This window comes from Malaclemys terrapin, chromosome 16 (assembly GCF_027887155.1).
Source record: "Malaclemys terrapin pileata isolate rMalTer1 chromosome 16, rMalTer1.hap1, whole genome shotgun sequence".
In the NCBI taxonomy this organism is placed as follows: domain Eukaryota; kingdom Metazoa; phylum Chordata; order Testudines; family Emydidae; genus Malaclemys; species Malaclemys terrapin.
In genome coordinates this window covers 13,889,090-13,915,800 of record NC_071520.1, presented here as the reverse complement: position 1 = coordinate 13,915,800, position 26,711 = coordinate 13,889,090, and the positions used below count along the sequence as shown (strand labels likewise).

At 48.9% G+C, this 26,711-nt stretch overlaps 2 protein-coding genes across 3 annotated transcripts; both read right to left on the bottom strand.

Moving 5' to 3' along the window:
• Positions 1-9,931: 9,931 nt before the first annotated feature.
• Positions 9,932-10,345, bottom strand: LOC128824736 (pre-B lymphocyte protein 3-like). The gene has a single exon (XM_054006582.1). It carries the CDS (start codon positions 10,343-10,345, stop codon positions 9,932-9,934), a length of 414 nt encoding a protein of 137 aa, XP_053862557.1.
• A 7,625-nt stretch (positions 10,346-17,970) lies between these two features.
• LOC128824930 (uncharacterized) lies at positions 17,971-25,580 on the bottom strand. 2 transcript variants are annotated; one of them, XM_054006867.1, is made up of 5 exons: positions 25,416-25,580; positions 23,551-23,913; positions 20,034-20,117; positions 18,865-19,016; positions 17,971-18,160 (listed from the first exon to the last, which is right to left on the bottom strand). In XM_054006867.1, the coding sequence occupies exons 1-5, from the start codon at positions 25,474-25,476 to the stop codon at positions 18,041-18,043; spliced, it is 780 nt and encodes a 259-aa protein (XP_053862842.1). In that variant the 5' UTR covers positions 25,477-25,580; the 3' UTR covers positions 17,971-18,040. The 2 variants fall into 2 exon arrangements, with proteins under 2 accessions (XP_053862842.1, XP_053862843.1); XM_054006868.1 differs by lacking the exon at positions 18,865-19,016.
• Between the last annotated feature and the right edge of the window lie 1,131 nt (positions 25,581-26,711).

Below are 26,711 nucleotides of genomic sequence, written 5' to 3'. Positions count from 1 at the left end.
AGTCACCAGACTCTTTTCATATGGCTTGTAACGGCACCCCCGGAGTCAGTGGGCACTGACCCTGTCACATGACAGACAGACGTGTTCAGCCTCCGCCCCAGGGCAGGTGACTGAGGCTTGGAAACAAAGCCAGTCTCTTCCCACCACTCCCGTGTGTCACGCTGCTCTTGTGTGACTCTCCACCTAAGTCAGAATTCCTGGAGCACCGTAGCAGCCACAGCACCATCCCATAGCAACGGCACACGGCGCTGTGACGCGTTCCCTTTGCCTGCGTACTTCCTACACCTCAAGACTTGGACAACTGAGAGCCGGGCGATTTATTAATCGCCGTGTCCGAACTGCGTTTGTAAATGATATTGCAATATGCTGGGACTCAGTTATGGAGAAACCAGAGGTTGGTTAGGACTCACCTGGGCCTGGCGTTCGCACAACAGTAAGGTCACCCACAAGCACAGCCAGATGCAGGGTGCACCAGCCCAGCAGCCATGTCACAGTCCAGCACCGGCTCTCCCAGCCCCGTCCCTCAGACCGCTCTGTCTGACACCGCTGGGCCTATGGGATCCCATGCACATGGCTACCATCGCCCCAGAGTTCATCTCCCCTCCTGGGGTCCTGTGCCAGTAACAACCTGCTGTGCACCAGGCCACCGGCACTCAGGGATTCACTGCTGTGTCTGGACCCCCCAACCCCAGGCCTCACACACAGGGATCCTGCCTCAGTGCTCCCTTGTAATGAGAGCAGACAGCAAAACCCCTCAGGGGCAAGCAGCTCCCAAAGGGCAGCAGGCAGCACAGAGTTCCCCGCCCAAAGCCTCATTCCTGAGCACGTTTTCAGAAGGATTTCCATGCCCAGCCTCGTTATATTGGCCAGCGAAGAGCCACTGACTGCTGTGGATACAGCATTGTTCTCAGATAGCCTGACCTTATGCACAGTGAGCTGTATTGGGAAACATATGGCCCTTCTCCCAGCGGCCTCCCGGGAGTCTGCCCCGTGAAACCAGAGTCCCCCAAGCAGCGGAATTTTCTCCATCAATGGAGATTCCACCATTTATCCTTCAAGCCTGTGAGCGCTGAGATGCTAGAAAGCAAGTGCCCTGGAGGCACGAGGGAAGCGTGCAGGCAGTTGTGTGTGTGATGCCTTGGGGGGTTTTGGTCTCAGTTCCCCGTGAAGCTGTTGTGCAGTGTTACTCGCCACCACTCGATGTTAGACAGTAATAACTGGCCTCATCCTCTGCTTCGACTGCAGAGATGGCTAAATAACAGGTGTTAGTGGAGGCCTCTTTGGTAGCCGAGAACCAGTTGGAGGCCCCCGAGGCCAGCCCTTCGCTGGATTCATCTTTACAAGAGAGCAGGTATCTGGGTGGGTTCCCTGATTTCTGCTGCAGCCAGCTCACGTGGGCGCTACTGATGCTGCTGCCCGCGCTCAAGGTGCAGGACAGTTTAGCAGCGATTCCTGGAGACACTGACACCGAGGCCGCCTGGGTCAATACAGCCTTTGTGTAGGGCACTGTCAGAAACCAAGAGACAAGTTAGCAGTGACCAAAGCTGAATTCAGACTGTATTTCATGTGCCCGATGAGTTGCTAGAGGAATTACCTGCCAGGGAAAGCCCCAGGAGACAGAGAGTTAGAGAAGCCAGGGCCATGGTGCAGGGAGGTGATGGACGGCGGAACGGAGAACCCCGATGTTGTACTTGGGTTTCTGTGGCTTTGCACCCCAGTCCAACCCCTGACTTTGTGCAATTCTACAGCAGCTTTTAGAGCCCTGAGGACAGAGGTGGGGCCGCCCAATATGCAAATGAGCCCTGAGGGGTGGCGCCATTATTCCACAATCCCACTCCGTACCCTGAAGCACCACCAGCATCGCCAGTGCTGCTGAGCCCTGAGATCTCATCCTGACTGCAGGCCTGACCCACTCACACCCATCACCAGGGTCCCCTTCGGGTAACACCACAGCTCCTGGTGTTGTGAAAGGGGTCACAGAGCTTAATGCTAAAGTTCTACATCAGTACAGGACACAGTAGCGCCCCCCGCAGTAACAAAATCACCATGCAGGGCCCGGGTGTGATGAGTTAATCGGGTGACACGTTGGTTTGTGGCCAGAAATTTACTGAAAGAAAATGCCAAGAGGCAAGGTTAAGAACAACTCATTAATCCCTGATCAGCCGTGTAGGTGCCTTATGCACTATGTATGTGTGCAGCACACAAACCGACGGGTAGGGCCCCCTTTCACTACAGCACTTACACACACAACTTTAACCTCATGCTTAAATTTAAACAGGTGCTTCAATGCTTTGCCAAAATGGGGCCTAATTTATTAAGTGCATATTAGTGTGTGAACTAAGTGTGTCATGCCATTTTAATGGTTCTATTTCCAGTTCTGTTTCCATCAGTTCAGTGACTTGTCCACTGAGATTTCCAAATGTGACTGGGGGAATTGCGGGTATATCACGTATGGAAATGAGGCTCTTTATAGCCATCCTTTCCCCTCTCCACTCAGAGAGGAAGCAGGCAGCTCCTTCCACTGACGCATCTGGCCATAGGCTCACAGTTCTGCACGTGTTTCAAGAGAGAAGATCCAAATGGGCTGGAACAGCACCAAGGCAGTCTCTAAACTGGGTCCCATGCTGGGAAACTTACTAAAACATTGCTAGTGCTGCCTAATGAACAGCTGTTCCCATGGAAATTAATGAGTGCAACTTGCACGTTACACTAAGTATTTATTTTGTATACGTAAAAACACCCTTATCCCATTGCTCTAAATAAATCACCTCACACTTCTGGTCAGGCATTTACTTGGCACTATTGAAAAAAGTTCATTAAGAACAAATCACACTACAAAACAAATCATGGTTTTATAACTCTAGAGACTTCTTCCCTTGTGCCTCACATTGGACAAGATTGTCGGTAACGTTATTGGGCCTTCTCCTATGCTGCCCCCTGGTGGTCATTATCTGTCTCTTCTCTATACCGTCCACAAAAAGAAGAACAGGAGTACTTGTGGCACCTTAGAGACTAACAAATTTATTAGAGCATAAGCTTTCGTGGACTACAGCCCACTTCTTCGGATGCATATAGAATGGAACATATAATGAGGAGATATATATACACACATACAGAGAGCATAAACAGGTGGGAGTTGTCTTACCAACTCTGAGAGGCCAATTAATTAAGAGAAAAAAAAACTTTTGAAGTGATAATCAAGCTAGTCGAGTACAGACAGTGTGATAAGAAGTGTGAGAATACTTACAAGGGGAGATAGAGTCAACGTTTGTAATGGCTCAGCCATTCCCAGTCCTTATTCAAACTGGAGTTGATTGTGTCTAGTTTGCATATCAATTCTAGCTCTGCAGTCTCTCTTTGGAGTCTGTTTTTGAAGTTTTTCTGTTGTAATATAGCCAACCGCAGGTCTGTCACTGAATGACCAGACAGGTTAAAGTGTTCTCCCACTGGTTTTTGAGTATTTCGATTCCTGATGTCAGATTTGTGTCCATTAATTCTTTTGCGTAGAGACTGTCCGGTTTGGCCAATGTACATGGCAGAGGGGCATTGCTGGCACATGATGGCATATATCACATTGGTAGATGTGCAGGTGAACGAGCCCCTGATGGTATGGCTGATGTGATTAGGTCCTATGATGATGTCACTTGAATAGATATGTGGACAGAGTTGGCATCGGGGTTTGTTACAAGGATAGGTTCCTGGGTTAGTGGTTTTGTTCAGTGATGTGTGGTTGCTGGTGAGTATTTGCTTTAGGTTGGGGGGTTGTCTGTAAGCGAGGACAGGTCTGTCTCCCAAGATCTGTGAGAGTATCTCACACTTCTTATCACACTGTCTGTACTCGGCTAGCTTGATTATCACTTCAAAAGTTTTTTTTTTCTCTTAATTAATTGGCCTCTCAGAGTTGGTAAGACAACTCCCACCTGTTTATGCTCTCTGTATGTGTGTATATATATCTCCTCATTATATGTTCCATTCTATATGCATCCGAAGAAGTGGGCTGTAGTCCACGAAAGCTTATGCTCTAATAAATTTGTTAGTCTCTAAGGTGCCACAAGTACTCCTGTTCTTCTTTTTGCGGATACAGACTAACACGGCTGTTACTCTGAAACTTGTCATTGTATGTAAAGTTAGAAGATTCCACTGTATGTAAGGGCAAGCTCACACCTTGGCCAGGTGTAAACAAGACCAATGGGCCATTACCTGCTCAGTGGCTCTTCATTGGTAGGAAAAGGGGCATGGGTGAAAAATCTACATCTTAGCAAAGAAATAGCATGGAGTTCCTGTCCAGTCTGCCTGTTGCCATGGTCTCAGCTGGTGATGCTTCTCAAAGAGGGAAGAGGACTATACAAAGAAAGGGGAGACACCCAAAAGCTCCCCCTCCTCCTCTCTCTCTGCCCATTGATTCAGTGCCCCAGAAGGAACACAGAGAGCAGCCATTCAACTGGGGAAGGGGTCCTGGCCTGAGAAGTGTGGCCACTAAGAGTCTGTTGAGAGCCTGAGATGAGAAAACTTTGTTTTGTGTTTAACATAGTTATTGAGTTAGGCACTAACTGTGTTTCATCTTTATTTTCCTTGTAACCATTTCTCATTTTTGTGCGTCATTACTTATACTCCCTTCAAATCTCTCTCTTTGTAGTTCATAAACTTGGAATGACTCGGATTGGCTATTTGTTGTATTTATTCTAGTGTGTTTGTATTTATTCTGTTGTATTTATTGTTGTATTTATTCTAGTGTGTTTGAATTGAAGTGTTTGGAAAACTCCATTGAAGGTAATAAGATGTATACATATCATCAGATAAAATGACGGACTTTATATAAGCTTGTATTGTCCAGGAGAGGGCTGGGCAGTGCAGGACATACATTCCTGGGGGGAAATCAGGGAGTGGGAGTGTGTTGGGGTCACCCTGCAGTATAATTCAGGCTGGTAAGAGCCAAGGTGTGGCTGGCTGGCTGCAGCACACACAGAGACACGACTTGGAGTGACCTACATGCCGGAAGCTGTTTGTGGGCAATCCAGGCTGGAGGCTACAGCAGCAAGGCATTGTACAGGGCACCCCAGATTGAGGGCAGGGGTGACACAGCTACTCAGTAGTCTGGATTGTACCCTGGGCATGTCACAGATGTGTGGATGATAAGTGCTATATTAGTGCTACAGGGTTCTCAGTATTCTTCAGTGTATCCCAGCCTTAGCAGTTGTGTTTTCTGCTCTTCCCCACCAGTGGAGTCTCTGCCCACCCCCATCTCCCACCAAAGGGGAGAGGCTGTTTCTGCTCAGGCAAGAGCAGCAGGTAAATACTGTTCCTGGCTACCCCTCTCAGTCCTTAGAACTTCATTGGCCATGCTGCGGTCAGTGCAAAGGATTCTGGGTGTCTTTGAGAGCTAAATGTTTCCCCCATACAATGACGCTGGAACCAGGGCACCCATCTGGAGGAAGGTTGATGCAGAACCAGGAGCGGTGGTGGGAACGAAGGGAGCAGGAAGGGGCTGGCAGGGGCTCACTCTCCTTGTTGCCAAGGTGCCCTGCACCAGGGGCTATTTTAGGCTGCATGTTATCAGGGGCTTCCCTGAGCCTCCCTTCCAATCCACCCCAGCCCTGTCAGCCTCAGCTCTTGAGTGACAAGACGACTATCAGAAACCAAGAGACCCGTGAGCAGTGACCAGGCCTGAGCTCACAGGGTATTTCAGTGCTGAGGGTGCGTCTCCCGCATGAGGAGCTGTGAGGGGAGCAGGAGCCAACGCCCCCCGTGTAAAAAGCAGGCTGGTGCTCAGAGCAGGCGCAGCCTTGCCGCAGGGCTGCAGTGGAGTGAGAAGGTTTTTGTCTCACTTCCCCATAGGACGGTAGCACTGTGCAAGCACTCCCAGTCCACGTAACACAGTAATAGATGGCATCATCCTCTGCCTGGGCCCCAGTGATGGTTAAATAGCCAATCTTGTCGGAGCCAGAGCGAGAGCCAGCGAACCGGCTGGGGACCCCCGAGCCCATGCCTTTGTTAGATTCAGTGAAAAAATACAGCAGGTATCTGGGGACGCTGCCCGGTCTCTGCTGTATCCAAACGACACGGTTGGCACTGACGGTGTAACTGCCCTCTAGCGTGCAGGAGAGCTGGACATTCCCCCCAGGAGACACGAACTCGGAGGGCGGCTGAGTCACCTGAGCGTAGCAACCTGCAGAAAGCAAAGAGCAGGGGGGTGAGCACCGCTATTACTGCCACGTTTTCAGCTGACCTCGGTTTCCAGGCGTGGTCAGACGTCAATCTGCTGTAGCCGTTACCTGTCAGGAAAAGCCCCAGGAGACAGAGAGGCAGCGTGGGCTGGGCCATGGTGCAGGGAGATGGGGAGAGGTCACAGGAGCTGGGTTTCTGCTGGTTTGCAGCCTGTTCCCTGCCTTTGTGAAACCCTGTGGCAGCCTTTAGAGCCCTTATGGGCAGGGGTAGGGCAGCCACATATGCAAATGAGCCCTCCAGGGTCAAGCTGGTGCAGCCCAGTATGCAAATGAGACTCAGGGGTGGAGGTCAGACATCGTGCTCTTTTCATGATCCAGATGCCCTCAGTTCTCAGCCCTGCTGCCCCGGGTCAGACCAACGCTCCAGCCACAGTTTCCTGGCTCCAGAAGTGGCCAGAGTAAAGAGTTCCACCCCCTTCTTGAACAATTCTGCAACGATCCCAATGGCCTTTTGCTCTGGATATGTCCCTGGGAATGGCTCAAGCCTCCCCCTGAGCGTGTGGGTGTGGGGCACTCGGCAGGATAAGTATCTGGGTACATCTCACTTAACCATTGCCCTGCTACTGGTGCACCTCCGTCCCTCCTGTTCTCTGCCTGTGGCACAGGCCAGTCTAGCCTCCCGAGGTTGTTGGGTTCCGTGTGCAGGTGCTGGGTAGGGATTAGTGGCCTGTGATGTACAGGAAGTCAGGCTAGATGATATGATGGTCCCTTGTGGCCCTTCTGAATCTAAGTAAGAGTGAATGACAATGACAGGGGTAGACAACAGAAAGCGCGTTTGTAGAGAAGGTTCAAAGATTCTAAGGCCAGAAGGGACCATTGTGACCATTAGTCTGGTCTCCTGTAGAACTCAGGCCATAGAAGTTCCCCACAATAATTCCTAGAGCAGAGCTTGTAGTAAAACATCCCTGATGGAGACTCCACCAGGAAGCTGGGTAAATTGTTCCAGTGATTAATTACACTCACCTTAAAAATTTACACCTTTTTTCCAATCTGAATTTGTCTAGCTTCAGCTTCTAGCCAATGGATCTTGTACTTTTGCTAGACTGAAGAGCCCATTATTATATATTTGTTCCCCATGTACGTACTTATAGACTGTAATCAAGTCACCCCTTAACTGTCTCGTTTTGGTAAGCTAAATCGATTGAGCTGCTTGAGTCTATCACTGTGAGGCAGGTTTTCTAATCCATTAATCATTCTCATTGCTGACCCCTCTCCAATTTATCAACAGCTTTCATGAATTGTGGGCACCAGAGCTGGACACAGGATTCCAGCAGTGCCAGGTACAGAGGTGAAATAACCGCTCTACTCCAATGCAAGATTTCCCTGGTTTTGCATCCCAGGATTGCATTCGCTTTTTTGGCCACAGCATCACACTGGGCTCTTATGTTCCGTTGAGACACTACTTCAGGCGAAGGTTTAGCCTGTTAGAGTTACATTTAGACTCTTTTAAGCGTGTTACCACTTTTGTTTTGTCTGTAACCATTTCTGTTTCCATTAGTATCCTTACCCACTAACCCATAACTCTGAGCCTTTGATAAGAGACGTGCGATAGTGGTCACTACGCAGCTATCTCAGTGCTGTGAGGTGATAAGGGAGCTGATCCTCCGCTGACTCAAAGGGGTTGCTGTGGGCCGAGTACTGCCTGCCCAGAGCCAGCAAGGCCTGCGGGGGCCTGGGAGGCAGGGCTGTGTTGCCAGACGCTGTTGGTTTCAGGCAGCTGAGCTACGGCCGGCACAGACACGCCGGCTTCACGCTAAGGGCAGGTCGTGGTGAGGTGCCTCACAACCCCGGGTGCCCCTGGGGAGCGTCACAGGAACCAGGCAGTCTGAGATTCAGACCAGCAGCGTCAGTAAAAGAGCTCTAACTCTGTGTTGTGTCTGGACCAATGGCAGCGACGCATCCAACTGCAGTTTAGAAAAAATAACAATTGGGAGAGGGTAAAGAGAGACTGTTCCAAGTGTCCCAATGAGCTCCACGCTGCACAGGATACAAGACACGCAGCTAATTATTCGCATTTATTCTTTGTATTGCAGAATCTCACAAAAGCCTCAACCAGGATCCAGCCCCCATCACGCTGGGTGTTCTGCATAGCAAGTGACACGCAAGGGAGAAGCGTCACATCATCAGAACGTTGCTGGACATGCCCTAAGGGCAGGATGCAGTTAGCTAGATAACACTGACAGCTGAGTCACCCTCCGTGGGTGTCCCATACACCAAACCTCTCCAGTGTACAACACTAGAGCGAAGAATGTGTTACAGCAAAGTAAGGCCCCAAAAGCACAAGCAGAGATCTGAAAATCGGGCCCTGGGATTGTCAAAACAGGCTCATTTTGGCTCCAAACCTGCACAGGCAAAACTTTCCTCTCCTGAGCAGCCCCTTTGCCATTAAATCTGGGTTTCCTTGGTCCAATAAAAGGAGCCTCTTGGGGGGCTGTTTTCCTCTGGTTTGGACTTGGGAATACATTGAATGGAATGCCCCGTGCTCAGCAATTGTGGTGGTGCTCAGAGTTAGCTAATCACCCATTCCCTGGTACACACCAGAGAGAGCGGCTGTTCCCAAAGATTGGCAGGCAGGTCCGCTGAGGGCCCCAAGGCCAGGCCAGCTGTGATGGAAAGTTATCATTCATGTTTATTATTTACCCAGCACCAGAGTGTGCAGGGCACTCGCTCCCCCTGCCCAGCCACGCTAACAATCTGTCTGAATTTCTCAGCTGCTGTCTTGGCGATGGCTGAACTCAACTCACGGAGCTCTTCGTTCTTCCCTCCGGGTCCTGTGAGTCTGAGCTAAGGACTGGTGGTTTTACCCCCTGGAACATGTGCATGCTGCTGGCTGATGGCCACGGTTTCATGGTGAGTGCGGCCGTGGGCAGTGATGTGCTGCCACCATCTTACGGAAAAGCCCCCATCAAGTTCTCTCTCTCAGCCCCATGGGCCAATGGCCTTGAAGAGAGCCGGGATGAGAGACCAGGAATTTATTTGTCTTTCCATTTAAACAAAAACACTTCCTCAGAACCTCAGAGCTGAGAAAGAAGGCAGCAGCAGCTGGCAAACACTTATGCTGAGTATAAATCAGAGAAGCCCCGAGACTGCTCTAACTTACATCAGGCACTAGGCAGGGCCCTGAATGGGCCCCGAATACAGGAAGTGCACAGGTCGCTTAAAGGGACTGTCTCTCTCCACCGCCATCAGCATCCTTTGTTCCTGTCCCAAGCCCCAGAAGCAGAGTAAGTGAGAACACAGCCCGGTGTATGTGGGAAAGGCAGATAACATACTCCTGAACATCAGAACTAGTGCTTTAGAAATCTGGCTTTTGTGTCAAGCTGTACTGGGTGCCCCACATGCAGTTGACAGGGATCTGAGCAGATGGACAGGGGCCTGCGGGCATGAAAGACCAGCTCCGTTAGGTAGGGTCTCTGTGCAGTGGGAGCTGCAGGTGCCAGCACCTGGCAGGATCTGGCCCTGCGTGTCTCATAGCATTCTGCACTCCACCAGGTGACATGCGTCAAACAGGAAGCCACCATCCGTCACAGCTCTCTGAGCATAACTGACCGGGGGGGCCTCACCTCTAGGCTAATTCAAGGGTGGAGAACATGAGCCGTTTCTTTTTTCCGTTCCTTATAGGGCTGCGGTTCCTTCAGCACGAGGCTCTGCAAGCAGGGGCTCTTCAGAGTCCCCCGGGAGCCAGCACAGGTTTTGGTTCCACATTTCTAGAGATAGTAGATGGGATACCTGATGGAGCAGTAATAGTCAGCGTGGTCCTCAGCCTGGACCGCGGCGATGGTCAGAACGCAGGCGTTGCTGGCGGGGTCTTTGGACGCAGAGAAGCGGTCCGGAATCCCAGAGGGCTTGTCCTTGTCCACCTCCGAGTTGTAATAGAGCAGGTACCTCGGAGGGCTGCCAGGTCTCTGCTGGTACCAGGAGACCCCGAACTCCCGGATGTTGTACCCAGGATTCAGAGCACACGAGAGTTTCACCGTTTGTCCCGGAAACACTAAAATGGAGGCCGGCTGTGTCAGCACCGGCTGCGCCCTGGAAGCTGAACGAAACAAGGGCGCAGTTACGGACAGAATGTGCCGATCCCTCCCCCAGTGGCTGAACTGTGACATTATCCCCTCCGGCATCGCCTCCGCACCAGCTACAGGTTAACCTCTCGCGTGCCACACCTCCGGCAGCCCACCTGACCACACCTGCCTGCCCCTCCCGGCCCTGTCTGCAGCGCAGCAATAGCTCAGCACAGGAGCCTCGCCCTTGGGTCCCTCCCTCTGCAGAACTCCCTGATCGCCTCTGCCTCCCACGGGAACCTACCTGGCACCAAAACCCCTGGGAGGAGGAGAGCCAGGAGGCGCAGCACCATGGCGAAGGCCTTGGAGGGAGCCAGAGGGAAAGGAATCGGCAGCCGCTGTGCAGCTGGGCCCCTGGCTCTGTGCAAACCTGCAGCAGCTTCAGAGCCCTGGGGGGCCAGGCAAGCCAGGTGGTCTATGCAAATGAGCCCTGGGGCTCAGGGACTCCAGCAGCTGATCAGGTGACTATCGGCTGCTCTCTGCACTATTCAGCCACAAGGCCGACACTTGAGGATGAAGCTTCAGTCACCGCAGGGAAGAACGGATTCAGGGCTGACACCCCGGCTGTATTTTGGGCTCTGGCATTTGCTGCAGAATCCAGCCTCCTCCTCTTGTCTGTCCCCCTCCCCCCTGCAGGTGCCGTGCGTATGAGACATGGAGCCGGGTTCCATTCCAGCTCTGCCCACAGACCTCCCGTGTTCCCGTAGGTAGCTCACGTTCTCTCTCTGGGTCTCCGTTTCCCCACTTTTAAAGCAGGGATAATAAAACCCACCTCCCCCACAGGAGCTGGAAGGTTGAACTCATCCATATTTGAGAAATGCTCAGGTGGAAAGTGCTACGGGAGGAGAATCTAAGACCAGGCTCCTTTCTGGGCAGAGCAAGCCGCTTTCCTTCAGAGACTGGAGATCCATCCAGAGCCGGTCCCTGCGCTAGGTGTCAAAGTGCAGGAGCCTTTCCCCAGGCTGCTGTCTAATCACAGACACTAACCACAGACGGACCTGAGACAAAATCACCATGAGAAGAGCTACTGCTGTTCGACCGTGGAACACAGGAACAACACTCCCGGCCTTCTCCCTGGATGCCAGCGCTGGAGCAGCCCTGCCGCAAGTGTGTGTGGAACCAGAGGATCGGTCTAGGAACCTGGTCTCTCTGCTATGGCTGCTCCTGTAATAATAGCAGCACATAAATACACCTAGGGGCACGCCCAGGCCTCCACTGAATCCCTCAGGCTGTGCTGGAGACAGTGACATGGAGAGTGTCTGTGGGATCTGGAAGCGGAGGAGAAAAGGGGCTGCCAACATCACACATGATAAGACACATCCTCAGGGACATCAGGCCCCAGAGGGGAAATGCTGCATCCTACATGGTACTGGCACCACCAGGAGAGGCCCAGAGAGAGACACCACAGGAACATTTTGCAGCAGTCAAAGGCCAAAGCCCCAAGGCTACAGACTTTAGAGTGACATGGGAGATCATTAGGCAAATTAGCTCCAGGCCCCTCAGATGTTATTGGACAGATAAATCAATACCTGAATGCTCCCTATGGTAATTCAGAGGATTGGCCTGTAGCTTCATGTAATGATTTAAAGGCCACGTCTCAAGTATCAGTGACGCACTCTCTGCAATTGCAGGGTAAGGAACTGGAAAGAAATTCCTGGGCTTGCAAATCTTTTAAACGGAGGCCTCAGCCGACAGCATGCCGGCCAGCCAGGGCTCTGGATGTAGAGGGGAAGGTGGTTTGTTAGAGGGCCTGGCTTGGCCGGACCAAACAAGCTTAACTGGGGATGAGTAGACCCTGGAGTATGGGAGAAGGTTCTGATGGACATTCGTGGGGAAGAGCAGAGGGATGAGGGATTTTCACAGGTCTGGAGGTTCGGATAAGCACCACATTTAAAATTGAATCATCCAGCATTTTGGGGGTCACTCATCACTACTGCCAAGTCAGCATCTCTTCAGGAGACCCCCAAGGCTGAAATAGCAGCAGATGCCATAGGTCAGGATTGGGGGGCGTTGGTGCAATTGTGTGGAGGACGTGTGCACAGGACCTGCCCATGTGAGGGGCACGTGGAAATGAGCAATGAGCAATAATGCCGGGGGTCAGTGAAGAGCAGAAATGGGTCCTGGCTGGAAGGGAAGCTCAGCTCCATTTGCTGATATGATTGAATCGAATCCCACCTTTGACGTCAAACGAACGGCAGTGGGTCAGCGGCGGCTCTGGAGATCGCAGTGCTGGGACACCTGCGGAGGGTGTGATTGGGGAAGGGAATGGAGGGATTTCCAAGCCTGCAACAGTGATTCAGAGAAAGAAAAGAGAGAGTAAAATGTACAGGAAGGCGAAAGAAGATGAGACAAGGAGAGATGTCATTGCTGGTCATGGCTGAGGGCCTGAGCACTGTCCTTCACGCTGTGTGCTATGAAGCTACTGAGGGGTTCCCACGCTGGTTCTCTATGTGACTATAGCACTGTGCACTTTGTGGGTTTTGTCCCAAGTTGAACAATAATAATCAGCCTCATCCTCGGGCTGCACCCGCGAAATGTTTAAATATCCTTCATCGAGGCTGTGATCTTTGGAGCCCGAGAATCTCTCCGGAACCCCCTCTCCTCTCTTTAAACCACTTTTTACACAGTACTCCAGAATGATACTGGGGGCACTGCCAGATTTTTGCTGGTACCAGTCTACACAATAATCCTTGAACTTGGCCGCACTCATGACACATTTCAGAGTGACTGGTTCCCCGGGTGCGATAGACACAGAGGGCTCTTGGGTCAGGACAGGCTGGGTCTGTAAGTCTGCAGGAAGCAAAGACAGTGTTATTGAGACTGCTAGTGGGCAAGCAATGCTGTCAACTGGGCTTGCAATAGTCATCGAACCAAAGGGTTCTCCAACCTACTGCACCAGCCCCCTAATCTGGTGTAGACCCAAGTGACATAACTTTACTAAAACTCCATACAGAAGGGGGACAGAGCTGGCTCTGCCCCCTGGGAGACGCTGAGAAAGCAAACCCTTCTTTGCTTTCAAGGGTTTCCTCTGCGAGGCTATAGAAAACTCCTGACAGCACTAAGTTAGCAAGACTCAAAGAACTATACCGAGAACTTATATGCTAAAGAAAGCACCAGGAGTCCCAGTGCCACAGGAAGCTGGGGTAGCATGACTGTCCTGCACCGAGGAGTCAATGAACGAGAGCACGGCAAAGTCCTTCTGTGCGTCTTTGGCTCTGCTATGGACCACATGACCTTTGCTGGGGCATTTAAAGCCGGAGAGAGCCATGCAAATCTGCCACTCCCTTGGGAGAATTTAGGTGGGGAATTGGTTTTCACCACAGCGCCAGAATTGGACCCAAAACCCTCCCATGCAAACAGAGGGGCCCGAAGAGATCAGCTGGAGTGGAAGCCCAGGAGCAGCGACCGGTGTCAATGAGCTCACTCAGGAGGCTGCAGTGCCCCAGGCAGTGTTGATACACCTGGTCTGGATGCACTGCATTGTACTGTGCGCTCCGAGTGCCACGAGGGATTAATACGGCCAAAAGCTCAGCAGGATTCACGGGTTAGACATGTATAAATGAACACGAGCGATAACTTGTTGTCTATGTACTATGCCTTTAAGTGAATACTAGTCTATGCACACAATGTATTACACCTATAACCGGAGACTGTAGAACATGATCTCATGCCCTGCGCCATCCCCTGGCCCCTGCACTGCACTGCCAGGCCAGGCTGATGGTCCATCTAGTCTGGTGCCTTGTCTTTAGCCGGGGCCGGGACCAGATGCTGAAGAGGAAGGCGTAAAACCCCCATAATGGGTAATTATGCAGCGATCCAGACGGCTGCGTGACCGTGATGTCGCCCTGGGATCAGACAGCGCCTAGTGAGAGGGAACGACAATGACTGCAGCTTCATCGGAGCAGCAAGGGTGAAAATCCCACTGAGCCCCACCCAATCAGTGCCAAGGGGTTAAAGGGTTTGAATTCGATTTGAAATGCTCAGCATGTGTGTTCGCACCGTGCCCTGCACAAGGGGGCTCTGGTCCTGACTGGGGCCTCTGGGCACTAATGCAATTCATCATCATCCTCTCCCATCTCCGAATGCAGCAGTGACCTGCAGAGACGGGGCAAGCAGCATGAAATCAGGTGTTGGAATGTACTGCCCTCTAGTGGGGACTGGGTGCTATAGCACTGCCTGTGTGCAAGCCTTGCTACGTGAGTGTCCAGTTTATAATGAGGGTGCTCTCCTGGTAACGGGAAATGAGCAATCCCCGTAGGGACACACTCGGCCCATGTGCAGCATGTGACCATTCCGCCTCCTCTGGCTTCTCTCACGCCAATGGCCTGGAAGGGATTTTGCAGATTTAGGGTCAGGCGGCCACACAGACAAACACAAACTGGGCTAAGCCGCCTGGATGACTCCTTTAACACCCTGGGGGCCAGACATGCCAAACCTGCGAAAAAACGCAGAAATTGGGCTTGGTTTTGGCTTAATCGTGAGTTGCTTGTTGGCTAGTTTTTGCTTGTAGCTTGTTGTAACTTGTTGCTTCTTTTTTTGATTGGCTCCTGGCAAGCAGGGGCAAGGGGGGGAGAGAGTCAGGGGCGCACAGCAGGCCCACCACAGTCCCAGACTGCACACTGGGGGGACCTAGTCACATAGGGTGTTGGGTTCTTAGGGACTGGCTTGTTCTGGCCTTGTTTTGAAATGGGATTAGCTTGATTTTTGCTTATTGTGAAAGACGCGGTGCTTATTTACCGTGTGAAACTTGGCAACTGTGCTTGAGGGCCAGCCAGTGTTAATGACACTCCTTCCCCTGGGTCCTGGCTGCACCGCACCTGGGGAATCTGGGAGGGACTGTGCCTCCTCCTCCCAGAACTCCCTGGTGCACAGGGGACTATGCAATCTGCACCCTCCCTTAGCAGTGTAGCCTGCTCCCCTCAGCAGGCCTGCCAGGGATTGGGGGTGCATGGAGGGAGCAGTCCCTATGCTCCCCTGAGCTCATGGACTAATATTGACCTACCCTTTGCCGGGAGTGGCAGTGCTCTCCCCAGTCACCCACACAAAAGTAAGGCACAGTCTGGCCCAGAACATCCCACCTGAAGGGAACCTCCACCAACCCCCACAGAGCATCCAACCCCCAGAAAGGCCTGCAGCCCCCAAGCCGTATCCAGCCGCACAGAGCCTGCAGCCCACAGAGACCAGTCAAGCCACACACAGCGTTTGACCCAGATGGAGTCTGACCCAGCCTGAGCATCTGAAACACACAAAGGATCAAACCCATCGGGAGCCTCCAACCCAGACCGACTGCCTCTGCCTAACCTCCCTGGGCCAGTCTGGCTCCCCCCCTCCTGCCACCCAGGTGTTTCTAACCTACTGAGAGTGTTCGGTGGATGCAGCTTCACATTCCAGACCCAGAGCGTGCTTGAACTTTGAACATTTCCTGTTCTGTTCCTGTTCCTGTCAGAGGGTGGTGATGGACGGCAGGAGAGAGATCACTTGATTCCCTGTTCTGCTCACTCCCTCTGGAGCACCTGTCATTGGCCACTGTCGGTAGACAGGATACTGGGCTGGATGGACCTTCGCTCTGATCCCATACGGCCATTCTTATGTTCTTATGGGAGGTCTCTACGACACACAGTTTGGAGCTGTAATGCAGACGGCAGGGAAGAGGGATAACCCAATACAGCCAGGACAACAGGACCAGCCTCAACCACCTGACCCTTGTGTGATGCCCAGTGGTAGCCTCTCAAAGTACACAGGGAAAACCAACATAGAAAGATTTGCTCAGAGCCAGTTTTACAGCAGCTGGTAGAGAACATACAGGGCTTAATCCAAGGACCATTAAAGCCAGTGGAGAGATTCCCATTGACTTCAGTGGGCTTTGGGTCAGCCCAGGCAGGATAGAAATAGGTAATGACTGGGATAGAGGGTGGTCTTGAAACATCCTAATCGTGTCTGAGAACTGTACACTCATAACCTGGGAAAATGCAAACTGTGAGTCCTACATTTCTGTGACCATTTCTTTTCAGACTCAGACATAAGCTTTGGTGTGGGAATAAACAGTGAGCGACCACCAGGTTTGTGTGTGAGAGAGAGATCCGCCCTCCCACGCAAACCTGGTGTGAATGTCCGCTCCACAGAGACCTAGTACGAACTCCCTGTGCATTGCTCTGGTGCAATGTGAGAGCAGAAGAGGTTCCTGTTGCTTGAGTGGCTTAGTGAGAAACCAAGACTCTCTTTTGGGTGTGTGGCTTCACACTTCATTCTGCAGGGGAAGCAAAGGGGGTGGAGGTGTCAGCACATCTCCCCCAGCAACAGCTCCCGCGCCTCACCACCAGAGCAAGAGGTCTCTGCAGAACCTGCCTCTGCTCTGCCTGGTTTCCTACTTCCTACAGCTCTGAGCTGTTCACGCCTTGGAAGGAGCAATGCTGTCCCTGCTTGTGATGATGTGGCAGTATCTGGGGGCTACCACAAGAGATCATAGTGCTGTGCAAAGGTGTGATTCCATACCACTCCATACCAGCTCTTCTTGAGCAGCCACATGCATCGCTGCAGAGTTTCACTTTTAGTTAAACTTACAGCCCCTGTGGGTGGGAAGAAAATCTCTAAACAGGACCCGCTGCAGCACTGTCCTGAGTCTGCAGACGATAGATTGAAACTGTGCCAGATTCTGATCTCAGTGGCACTGTGAATAACTCCACCAAAGTCAACGAAAGGCAGTTGAGTTACTCCACATTGATAGTGTAACTGAGATCAGAACGTGGGCAGGGGGGCGTCAGAGAACCGTGAGCTATGTGGAGCTGTGTGTAGTGTTTGGGGATGGGGCAGAGCCTGAGTAAAACACCAGCACTATTTCTGACCCATGGTGAGTAGAAATTATTGAGACTGGAGTGATTTAGGAAAATAACAACTGGCTTTCTTGGGGGATTTAGCTGAACTGTGGAGAGAGACTCTTCTCCAAGCTGGAGAGAGACATTTCAGATCAGAAATGCAGGTATGTGAAGCTGGGCGTATCCAGCACTGTGACAGTGTGAAAGGCATCTGTCCCCGGAGCATTCCCAACTCCCTGCGCCACAGATTGATTTCCTTGGGGTCCCTAGTTTGGGTCTTTGTCATGTAGTGTTAACGTCAGTGCCACACGTTGTGACCTTGCACTCCATATGCTTTATGAAAATATCCTTATAAATGTGAATATGATGTAACTGGATTATGCTTTATGCAAAAGGTCTCTTGTAAGGTATCATTACCTCTGGATAGCTCAGTGGTTTGAGCAATGGCCTGCTAAACCCAGGGTTGTGAGTTCAATCCTTGAGGGGGCCACTTGGGGAGCTGGGGCAAAATCAGTACTTGGTCCTGCCTAGTGAAGGCAGGGGGCTGGACTCGATGACCTTTGGTCCCTTCCAGTTCTAGGAGATGGGATATCTCCATTAATTTATTACAAAGCTTATCATCCCTGCGGGAATGGCAAAGAGGAAGATGGCAGAGTTTGGTACAATACAATCAGAGACAGGGAGGGAAGAGAGGGACCTCAGACCCTTCTCACTGCAGGGCATGGGCCTCAACAACAAAGGCCAACTGGACATTTCACAGCAATATTGTAGGGGCCTGAGGAATACTGTATTCATGTCCCATAGACGCGCTCCACCTAAAGATCAGCTTCACCCAACCACACAACTTTCATCAGTACATTTATTACATGCCAGAGTCACACCACTGAAGAAAAGGGGTGTTTGCTGGAGACATTTGTGTTACATGCGTCGGAGGGGAATACATTCACGGTGCCTGAAGCATGGCATACACAGTGTCCGTTCCTGGGTCACTGCTCCCCGCTCTGGGCTCCTTCTCTGTCACTGGCTCGCCAGAGTGAGCGCTCCCCCCTGGAGAGGACACCATCTGCGAACAAGCAGAACCCCAGATCAGCACAGGGAACAGTGACATTCTCTGAGCTGGGAACCTCAGCCCAAGGCAGAAGTGGCTGAGATGAAGTGAATGAGGCAGCTCCATGTATCAGCCACAGTGAGAGCGGGGCCCGAATGCTGGGCTGCACCACAGCCCCCACAACTGCAGCGGCTCTTCCAGTGTCTGAGCTGCAATAGCAGCCGCAGCCTCTCCACGCCAGCTGCAGGGACTCCCGGGCCCCTGGATTCATGTAAACACGAACCTGCGTCACCTTCCCCTGCCCTCCAAAAACGTGGCCTTCCAGGCTGGCCTGGGCAGAGCCAGTTCAGAGATCTGTCTCATGGCGCATAGCGCTGGGTAGACACCCCCCATGGCCATCCCAGTGGATCCCCTGCTCAGTCCCTGTGTGGGGCTTAGAAGGTGCAGAGGCTTTGCACAAGCCCTCTGCACTGGGGTGAATTTCACTCCATGACCTGGGGCAAGTCAGCTCATGCCTCAGTTTACTCATCGGTAACTATAGGAGAGGAATATCCACCTACCTCGCAGCATACGGTGAGGTTTGTAAAGCACTTAAAAAGCCACAGATGCTACAGAAGTACAAAAAGTTACTGCTCTCATCATCTACATTAGTTATCAGAGTGACTCCGCTGGGACTGGAATGACGTCTGAGCACTTTCAGCACAGAGATCAGCACTTACACTGGACTTGCTCCACTGCAGTTTTGAATAGATCATTTCACTGCCGACGGGCTGTGTAAAGGACTCTCTCCGGGCAGGGGCAGGGGTGCTGCAAATGGGATCGGACATTTCCAGAGAAGCTTCTGGTTTCTTGGCCTGGATTTGGCACTTTACTAATATAAAATACGGAAGGACACATGCATATTATGGAATGACCTGGAAATATCTACTGCAGGCCTGAGGGGAAAGACTGAATTCTACCTCAGTGTCTCTATTTATAGGCTGGGTTCTGGCTTTGTAGGGGCTTTCAATATTTTTCTTCTGTTAATTTATTTTACACCAAAAGGGCCTGATCTAAAACCCCTTGCAATTAAAGGGAAACTTTCCATTGACTTCAGTTGGCTCTCAATCAGGCTCTAGCAGCTGAGGGGCCATACACTGACTATATCCACGCTCGCAACTCCCGTTAACATCACTGGAAATTCTGCCTCTAGTGTGGAAATGTATATATGAGACCTTGCACTGGAGATATAAAGAGTGTGGAGATTTGGTGACCTTCTCTAGCTGTTAGGTATTAGAACAGGGGTGGCCAAACGGCGGTTTGCAGGGCACATGCAGCTCTTTTGCAGTTAAAGTCTGGCTCCCGGAGCCCACCATGCCTCCCATTCTCCACCTAACAGACTGGTGTACAGGGGAGCTCAGAGCTTCTGCCCTGGGATGGGGCGGTGGGACTCGGGGCTTCAGCCCCATGGGGCGCGCCTGCCAGGGCCCTGAGCCTTGGCAGGTGCCTCCTGGGGGACTGAAGTCTGAAGCCCCAGCACCCTGTTATGAAGATTATCGTATGCAGCTCAGAGGGTAAGTTTGGCCACCCCTGTATTAGAACATGACTGCTTTGTGCATGTACCAATCACGTCCTGTCATAATTAAGAGGTTTCTTATCTTCTCATTCTTTGCTTTGAACTTAAAGAATGTTACAGACTTGTCAATAAAGAAGAGAAATAGCATGGAGCCATGTATGAATTTAGGAAAGACATCCTGAACTGGTCATTTCCCAGAAGATTTGCTGTACCTCACTGAGCCAACAACAGTAACTAAGATCACTTAAAACAAACCATGGCTGCAACGTGTAAGATGATGCCTAAAGAGAGGCAGGGGAGGTTGTTTGCACTTCTTTACTAGCAACTACTTACATGTAAAATACAAGCCCAAAGCAAGGAGGAACAGAAGTAGCCCAGCAGTCAGACTGGAGATCAGCAGAACATTCTCTCGGGGGGCTATAAAGGAAAACAAATAATATTTGTGAAAAGTCAAAAAAAGGAAAAGAAAACTGAATCCCTTCCATTCGCTCCTGTGCAAAGCCTCGGGCAATATTGCCCCTTCGATTAAGGATGAGAAAGGCACTCAGATATTATCGTATCAGGCCCTGAATAGACTAGAAAGACAACTCCAGTATACATGCAGGATCGCAGCAAGTCTCCCAACCAAACCGTACGTAACATTCCTGGTATTTCAAAGGTAAAGCACAAGCCGAAAGCCCCTTACAAAAGTCCTTCTTCGTACATGTTAAAAGAGGGAAAAGACAAACCCCACAAACCCACTGTTGAAACTGTCCTTGGCAGGTCACCTTGACATAGACGCTTATCCTTTTTTGGCACTGTTCCAAGACTGAACAGACCAAGTCCTAACCTCAAAACAATGTGATTTTCACTCCCTGTTCACATATTTACCAGTACCATCCGCTGTGAATCAGAATTACCTCATCATAAATTCAGCTTGCTACCTTCATAACTTCATCCCTTGTCCACAGATTTGTTACACGGTAAATGCAGTGAGGATTGTCTCAGGACAACCTTTGTTAGTTGGTATCACACGTTACTTACTGTTACCTAACGGAATTGTAACACTAGCTCCATATCACCAGTAATCAGCAATACTAATCAGCCACCAATAAGTCATCTCACCAGCAGTAAACAGCCTCAGATACCCAACATTAATAGCAGACACTTAGGTCGGTATCTGTGTGAACAAGTGGCGTGTGTTTGTGGTTTTGTAGATGCTTTAAGTTTTTCCGTTGATTGATCCCCAGCTCTTTTTCTTGATAGCAATCACTGGACTTGCAAAACCCAACCTCGCTGCACTTCAAAGGGTTTCTCTTCTCAGCCAGGCACCATGAGCAATGCTATTCTACAGCCACGCCGTGTGAATACTGCAAAGCTTTGAGAAGCGTTTCCGGTTGGGCTAAAGGCACCGGCCAGGCAGTCTGTGTGGACGGGAACTCCATGCTGTTTCATTGCTAAAATGGAGATTGTTTTTGGCCCTGCCCTCTTGCCTGCCAAAAAATAGCCACTTAGCAAGCAATGGCCCATCGGCCTTGTTTACACCTGGCTGAGGCATCAGCTTACTCTTTTGTTTCCCTTCCTGCTGATGACTCTGTTAACAGTTTAAATGCAAATTAGGCAGAGCACACATTCCTTGGTTTGAGGACAGACCAGTTTGCCAGCTTCTGTTTGGGCAGGGCTGTGGTTTGGAACGTGCGTTACCACCACCACACAGGGGCATCTTACAACTTCACAGTGTTGCCGCACATATTTTACCAGCACAATGTGGACCAGCCAATTATGAGTTTTCAAATGATACCTTATAAGACATACCTTGTACAAAGATTATTACAATAGTGTGTGGGAGCTGGACACAGGGGTACATTCTATCACAGAGAGTGACTGGTTTCTTGGGACTGAGTGTAACCTGAATATGTTGTGATTTTTGGTGGAAGCTGGGCATAATTTTGCAGGGCAAGGGGGGGCATTGCCCCCCCACAAACTGCAAGCCTTGGACAGTTGCTGAATTTGCCTCTCCCCCCTCCCCCCACACACACGGTCCCGTTGGCCTGACTGGAGCTACCCCCTCAAATATAGACGTCAAACTATGCCTATGGGTGTAAGTGACCATTTAATATAGTCCAGCTTGCCTGGGTGGCAAGATAGACTGGAGAGTCTAAACCTTAGACTCTAAGGGGATGGACAGTGACTCCCTGGTAAGACTGTTACAGTGATCTAGGAGTTCTCATTTGTTACTCACTTGGTGAAATCTAATTATAGAACATACCACCAGTTTGGGGTGTCTGCCCTGCTTTTGACAGTCAGCCCGGAGGTAGGCACTCACAGTCGTGAGCTACTCTAAACAATGTGACAACAACGATCACTGTCCCTACTTCTTCAGACACACAGCTGAGTGTCTGTATTTTAAAAGTGCACTGATGCTTTTCTAAAATATCCAAAGAGGGTAAAGAGCAAAGGTTTTGCTAATATGTAAAAAACAAGCAAATCCTTTGCAGTTTTCTTGTGCAAGGAATCTGAATTCTCAGTTCTTAATTGTTCTACACAATCCAGTTCCCGATGTATTAAACTATGAACATTCATCCAAAACAATTAGTTTAATATAAAAATATGCTTAAAGAACAAGGGAAATGAGAGAGAGAAATAAGATGAACATCTTACAACAATCCACAGCAAATGCAATGTTGTAGGGATACTGCTAATGCCGTAATTTTTCTTGTAGTCCTAGGATATATCAAATATATTTGATGATAATGATGACTATACCCATCCTGAATTAATAGATCTAACAAACTAGATTCCAGAAAATAGACCTTGTTCCAGTTATTAAAAAAAATACAATCCAATATTAGAAAAATCAACAGATTTCTGTAGACCATTTGTTTTTAGACTAATATAGTTATTCTGTTATAAAAGCAACTTTAAAATTCTGTAACTGTGGACTACATTTTTATTTTTTCAATTTGATTACTATTTTATAATTGTCCATTAAAATAGGCTAAAATATTATTATAAATAACACAGATCAGGAACCCTTTTTTTAAAATAAGTTTTTTTATTATGGCAATATTCCATAATTTTGTGTTTAGATTTAGCACTGCTAAATTAGCAGGACATTTTTGAAAACAGAGTATGGTTCTGTAGAATAGTACAGGGGAGGCAAATAATTACTCTGTCTCATAAATTCAAGGAAGGAAATACAGTAGGTATAATAACTAGAATTTATAGTATAATTTTTGCCTTAGGGATGGAAAGTATCTACTAGAAAGTCTACCATTGCTATAAAATATGTCAATTTTGCCTTTTTCGTCAAAATTTGCAAATTCATTCACAGAAAATATATTCAAGAAGCTATGTACATATATGATTTTTTTTTGTAAGCAAACTGCAATTTTTTCTCCCCAATCCTCAACTACAGAGGTTATCATGGAGCCATCTCACACTATAAAATATATATGTATTTTAAATCAAACCAATGTAATGTCACAAACTTGTCTTGGATCATATTAAGCTCAGAGTTCCAGATAGTCCATGCACGGTGTGACATATTTAGGAGAATTACAGCCAACGTACAATTTCACAGCACCAGAGAGGGTGAAATGTAAGTATATCTTGGTTTGATAAATAAGCTAATGTTCCATGTAATGTTCAAAGAAAGTGATGCAATGGAAATATTGACAAGGAAAGTGTTATAGTTGAAATATAATTGCATGGTCATATGTTGAAGAACCTTTTAAACAAGTCATAAACATGCTTGCATCATAAGTCTTATTTCATAGGAAGCAAGAGAGCTAAGATTTCTCATACACACGCAACAGAGTGTCTGACAGAGAGAAAGAAATAGGAGAGACAGAAAAAGAGAGACACTCACCCGTGACAATGAGACAAGTCCCGTTTGTTTTTGATTTAACATGGTCTGGCACTGTGTTCACTTCGCAGTAATACAGGCCGCTGTCATTCACCCACACCTCGGGGATGACGAGACAACTGGTGTTCTTTTCAAAGTCTAAATGACCCCTAAAATAGCCTTCGGTGACTGAGACAGGGACGCTGGGATTGGGACGAGTCATCCTAAAGGACAGGATCCTCTTGGACACATTTTTATGGGTCATATTATACATCCAGATTATCTCGTAGAATGGATTGCCAACAGCAGGGGATCCATCAAAGGAACACTCAAAGGAGACGGGTTCCCCTTCAGTTACCAAGATCGGTGGAGGGTTTTCCCCAGAACCTAAAAGGGAAAAGTGTAATTAAAAGCAGGTATCTCAGCAAACTCTGGACCTTGCTGTTTTGTAGGGAATGACTTCAATTAGTTCAACCTACTTCCATTTTATTTGCTGTTAGTGGTTTTGTGTGTGTGTGTGTGAATGTAGCACTGGTGACAGATTGACACCTTGGAGAATTAATTTCTCTGTTTAGCCACTGATCAGACACAGCATAGACAAGTCTCCAGTGTTACAAGCTTCCACCACATTGTCCAGCAATATGCCTCATTGCTGACCTTGACTTTAATCCCTGTGGAGTCCTTGAGTATTCATCATTGTTACATTTCTGTTACTGTGTATGATGTGATGGGGTTTTGTGTTTTTCTATCCATTGAGTTAATTGTACAATCAGATACTATTGGGAACACCACCTCCATCTGATGCTGTGTGTGCCTTCTGTTCAATAAAGTAATCTTATTTAGACTGAACATAACTTTATAGGATATAAATGCCCTAGGCTTTTCATTCATCTCAGGGGAACTGTCAAGGATTTTGCAAATGTTCTTTCTTACATTTTTCGATAGCAATAAAATCTAGTTTGATACATAACAATGCCCCCAATTTTTAACCTGTTCCCCCAAATATTTAATGCTACGAAGATAATATTTCCTTATCAATTATATTACTCAATTTACTTTTATAATAAATTCCAAGAACTAATTATTTAATCTCATCATTATACAGAGCCCAAAAGAAAATATGACTGGAAAAAAATCTAATTAAATTCAATTAAATTGTTTCTTTGTATATAGGAAAAGGGATTTTTTTCCATTTCAAAGCAACTGGGTCCCATCTACTTTCCATGTTAATTCTCCAATATTGCAATCATGAGTTATATTTGAATGCTAAAGCATAATTACATAGACATTGTGATATATATTTTTTCATTTGAACACAGTTCAGAAGAAAACTACACCTGCTATTCATCACAAAAGCATTTTTATTCACTCATTTTTCCATCTATATAAAAGCAGGTACTCTTTTTGGTGAGTATCTCATTGCTAATCTGGATTCAGCACAGTTTGTATGTCAAGTTCCATAAAAAAACAAAACCCAAAAAGAATAATTCTCCTTCGATATACCAGAAATATTGTAATTCAAACAACGTATAAAGATTGTCAGCAAGAAAACACAGCCCTAATTAACAGAGCTAGACCTAGCCCACAAAATTCAATTCAAACCCAGATTTCAAGCCCTTTAGAGATCTGGAGGTGTTTGGATCTGGTGGTTTGGTTCGGCTCATTAGAGGAATGGGCCAGATCCATGTTTGGATTCTGAGTTTCTCCAAGTTCAGGGCAGTTCTGATCTGGGTTTGGGGTTCAGGCTCATCTTTAATATTTCATCTTTCCATTTTCCAGTCTCAACCACCCCAACCCCAGTACTGCAGGTTTACATCTGTCTCTTCCACTGAGCAAACTTTCCAAACGCCCAAGGCAGGAGAATACCTAAGTGGTGCGACTCTGCTTACCTAGGGAAAGGAACACTTCCGGCAAGAAGGAGAGCACCAACACAGAAACGAGAAGAGCCATGTTTATCCCATGTCCTCTTGTCTCTCTCTCTATCTCCAAAGCCTCATGTTGCTCGTAGAGTCTGCAGATACCATTAATTGACAGTAGAGGCTGCAACCTGGGCGTGCGTCTGAATAGGAAAGAGAAAAAATCTCTCACCTCACCCAGGGACGTAGTCTGCAGTGTGCATACGACGAAACAGTGTGATAAGTAACCCTAATAATAACCCTGCTCTGCCCCCACGGCCTTGCAGTGAAGACAGCCTAAAGCACATGCTTCAGAGGAGACGTGTCCCACATCAATGCAACCCCAGCACATTGACCTTTTCAAGAAATAACAACAGGGGAGAGTGGATAATGGAAAGAAGATGATCAGAGAAATTAATTGCCATACTGAAATTACCTGGATGGAAATTTCCTTGTGCCTGCTTCCCCTGGAGGAGAACTCCCAGTTCCCTGATGGAACCCCATATTAAAAAGGACATTTTCTGCTGGAGAGTTTCCTTCCCCCTCACACTTTGACTCTTGACTCTTCCTCACCTCACAGTCCCTCATCACCACTGTCCATAATGTTCAACTTTTACACTGTCCCATCTCACCCAGCAGCCTCACCCTCACTGCCTCCCTTGGCCTCCAACCCCAGATCAGCTCACCTCTCATCCCTCAGGCCTTCCTACACCTAGGCAGCAAGTGTTGGAGTTCTGCTCTGGAGCGAGAGGGCTGGGAGCCCTTGTCCTAGGTAGCAGGCGATATTCTTATCACACTTCAAGCTGAAAGCCCCTATTTTGAATGTGAAAATCTCGTGTTACTAACATTATGAAATTTGCGGTGTTGTTGTAGCCGTGTTGGTCCCAGGATACGAGAGAGACAAGGTGGGTGAGGTAATAGCTTTTATTGGACCAACTTCTGTTGGTGAACGAAACAACTTTTGAGCTAAACAAACCTTTGTGTAGCTCAAAAGCTTGTCTCCTTCAGCAACAGAAGATGGTCCAATAAAAGCTATTACCTCACCCACCTTGTCTCTCTAACATTATGAGGAACCTCTACCGTAAATGAGAGTGATGCAGAGGGCAGAGGAGTCTGATGGACTGAAACGAGGCGGAGAAAGTGGGATGGGGGAGAGGAGCTGGAACTGGCAGCAGCACCCCGATATGACTCATTTACATTTTCTTGATCGCCTCAGGGCAGCGGGATGGTGAAGATGAGGCCACTATAGGCAAGTGCAGCTGTGGTGGCAGTGTCCATCGGTGAACCAGG

Excerpts from the sequence above, each read along its gene's own strand:
- LOC128824930 (XM_054006867.1), bottom strand. The coding sequence starts at position 25,476 with ATGGCTCTTCTCGTTTCTGTGTTGGTGCTCTCCTTCTTGCCGGAAGTG. Across the intron at positions 23,914-25,415 it reads GGAAGTGTTCCTTTCCCTAG|GTTCTGGGGAAAACCCTCCA; the intron begins GTAAGCAGAGTC and ends TTTCCCTTTTAG. Across the intron at positions 19,017-20,033 it reads TTTGGGCTTGTATTTTACAT|TAAAGTGCCAAATCCAGGCC; the intron begins GTAAGTAGTTGC and ends ATTTTATATTAG.
- LOC128824736 (XM_054006582.1), bottom strand. The coding sequence starts at position 10,345 with ATGCCGGAGGGGATAATGTCACAGTTCAGCCACTGGGGGAGGGATCGG.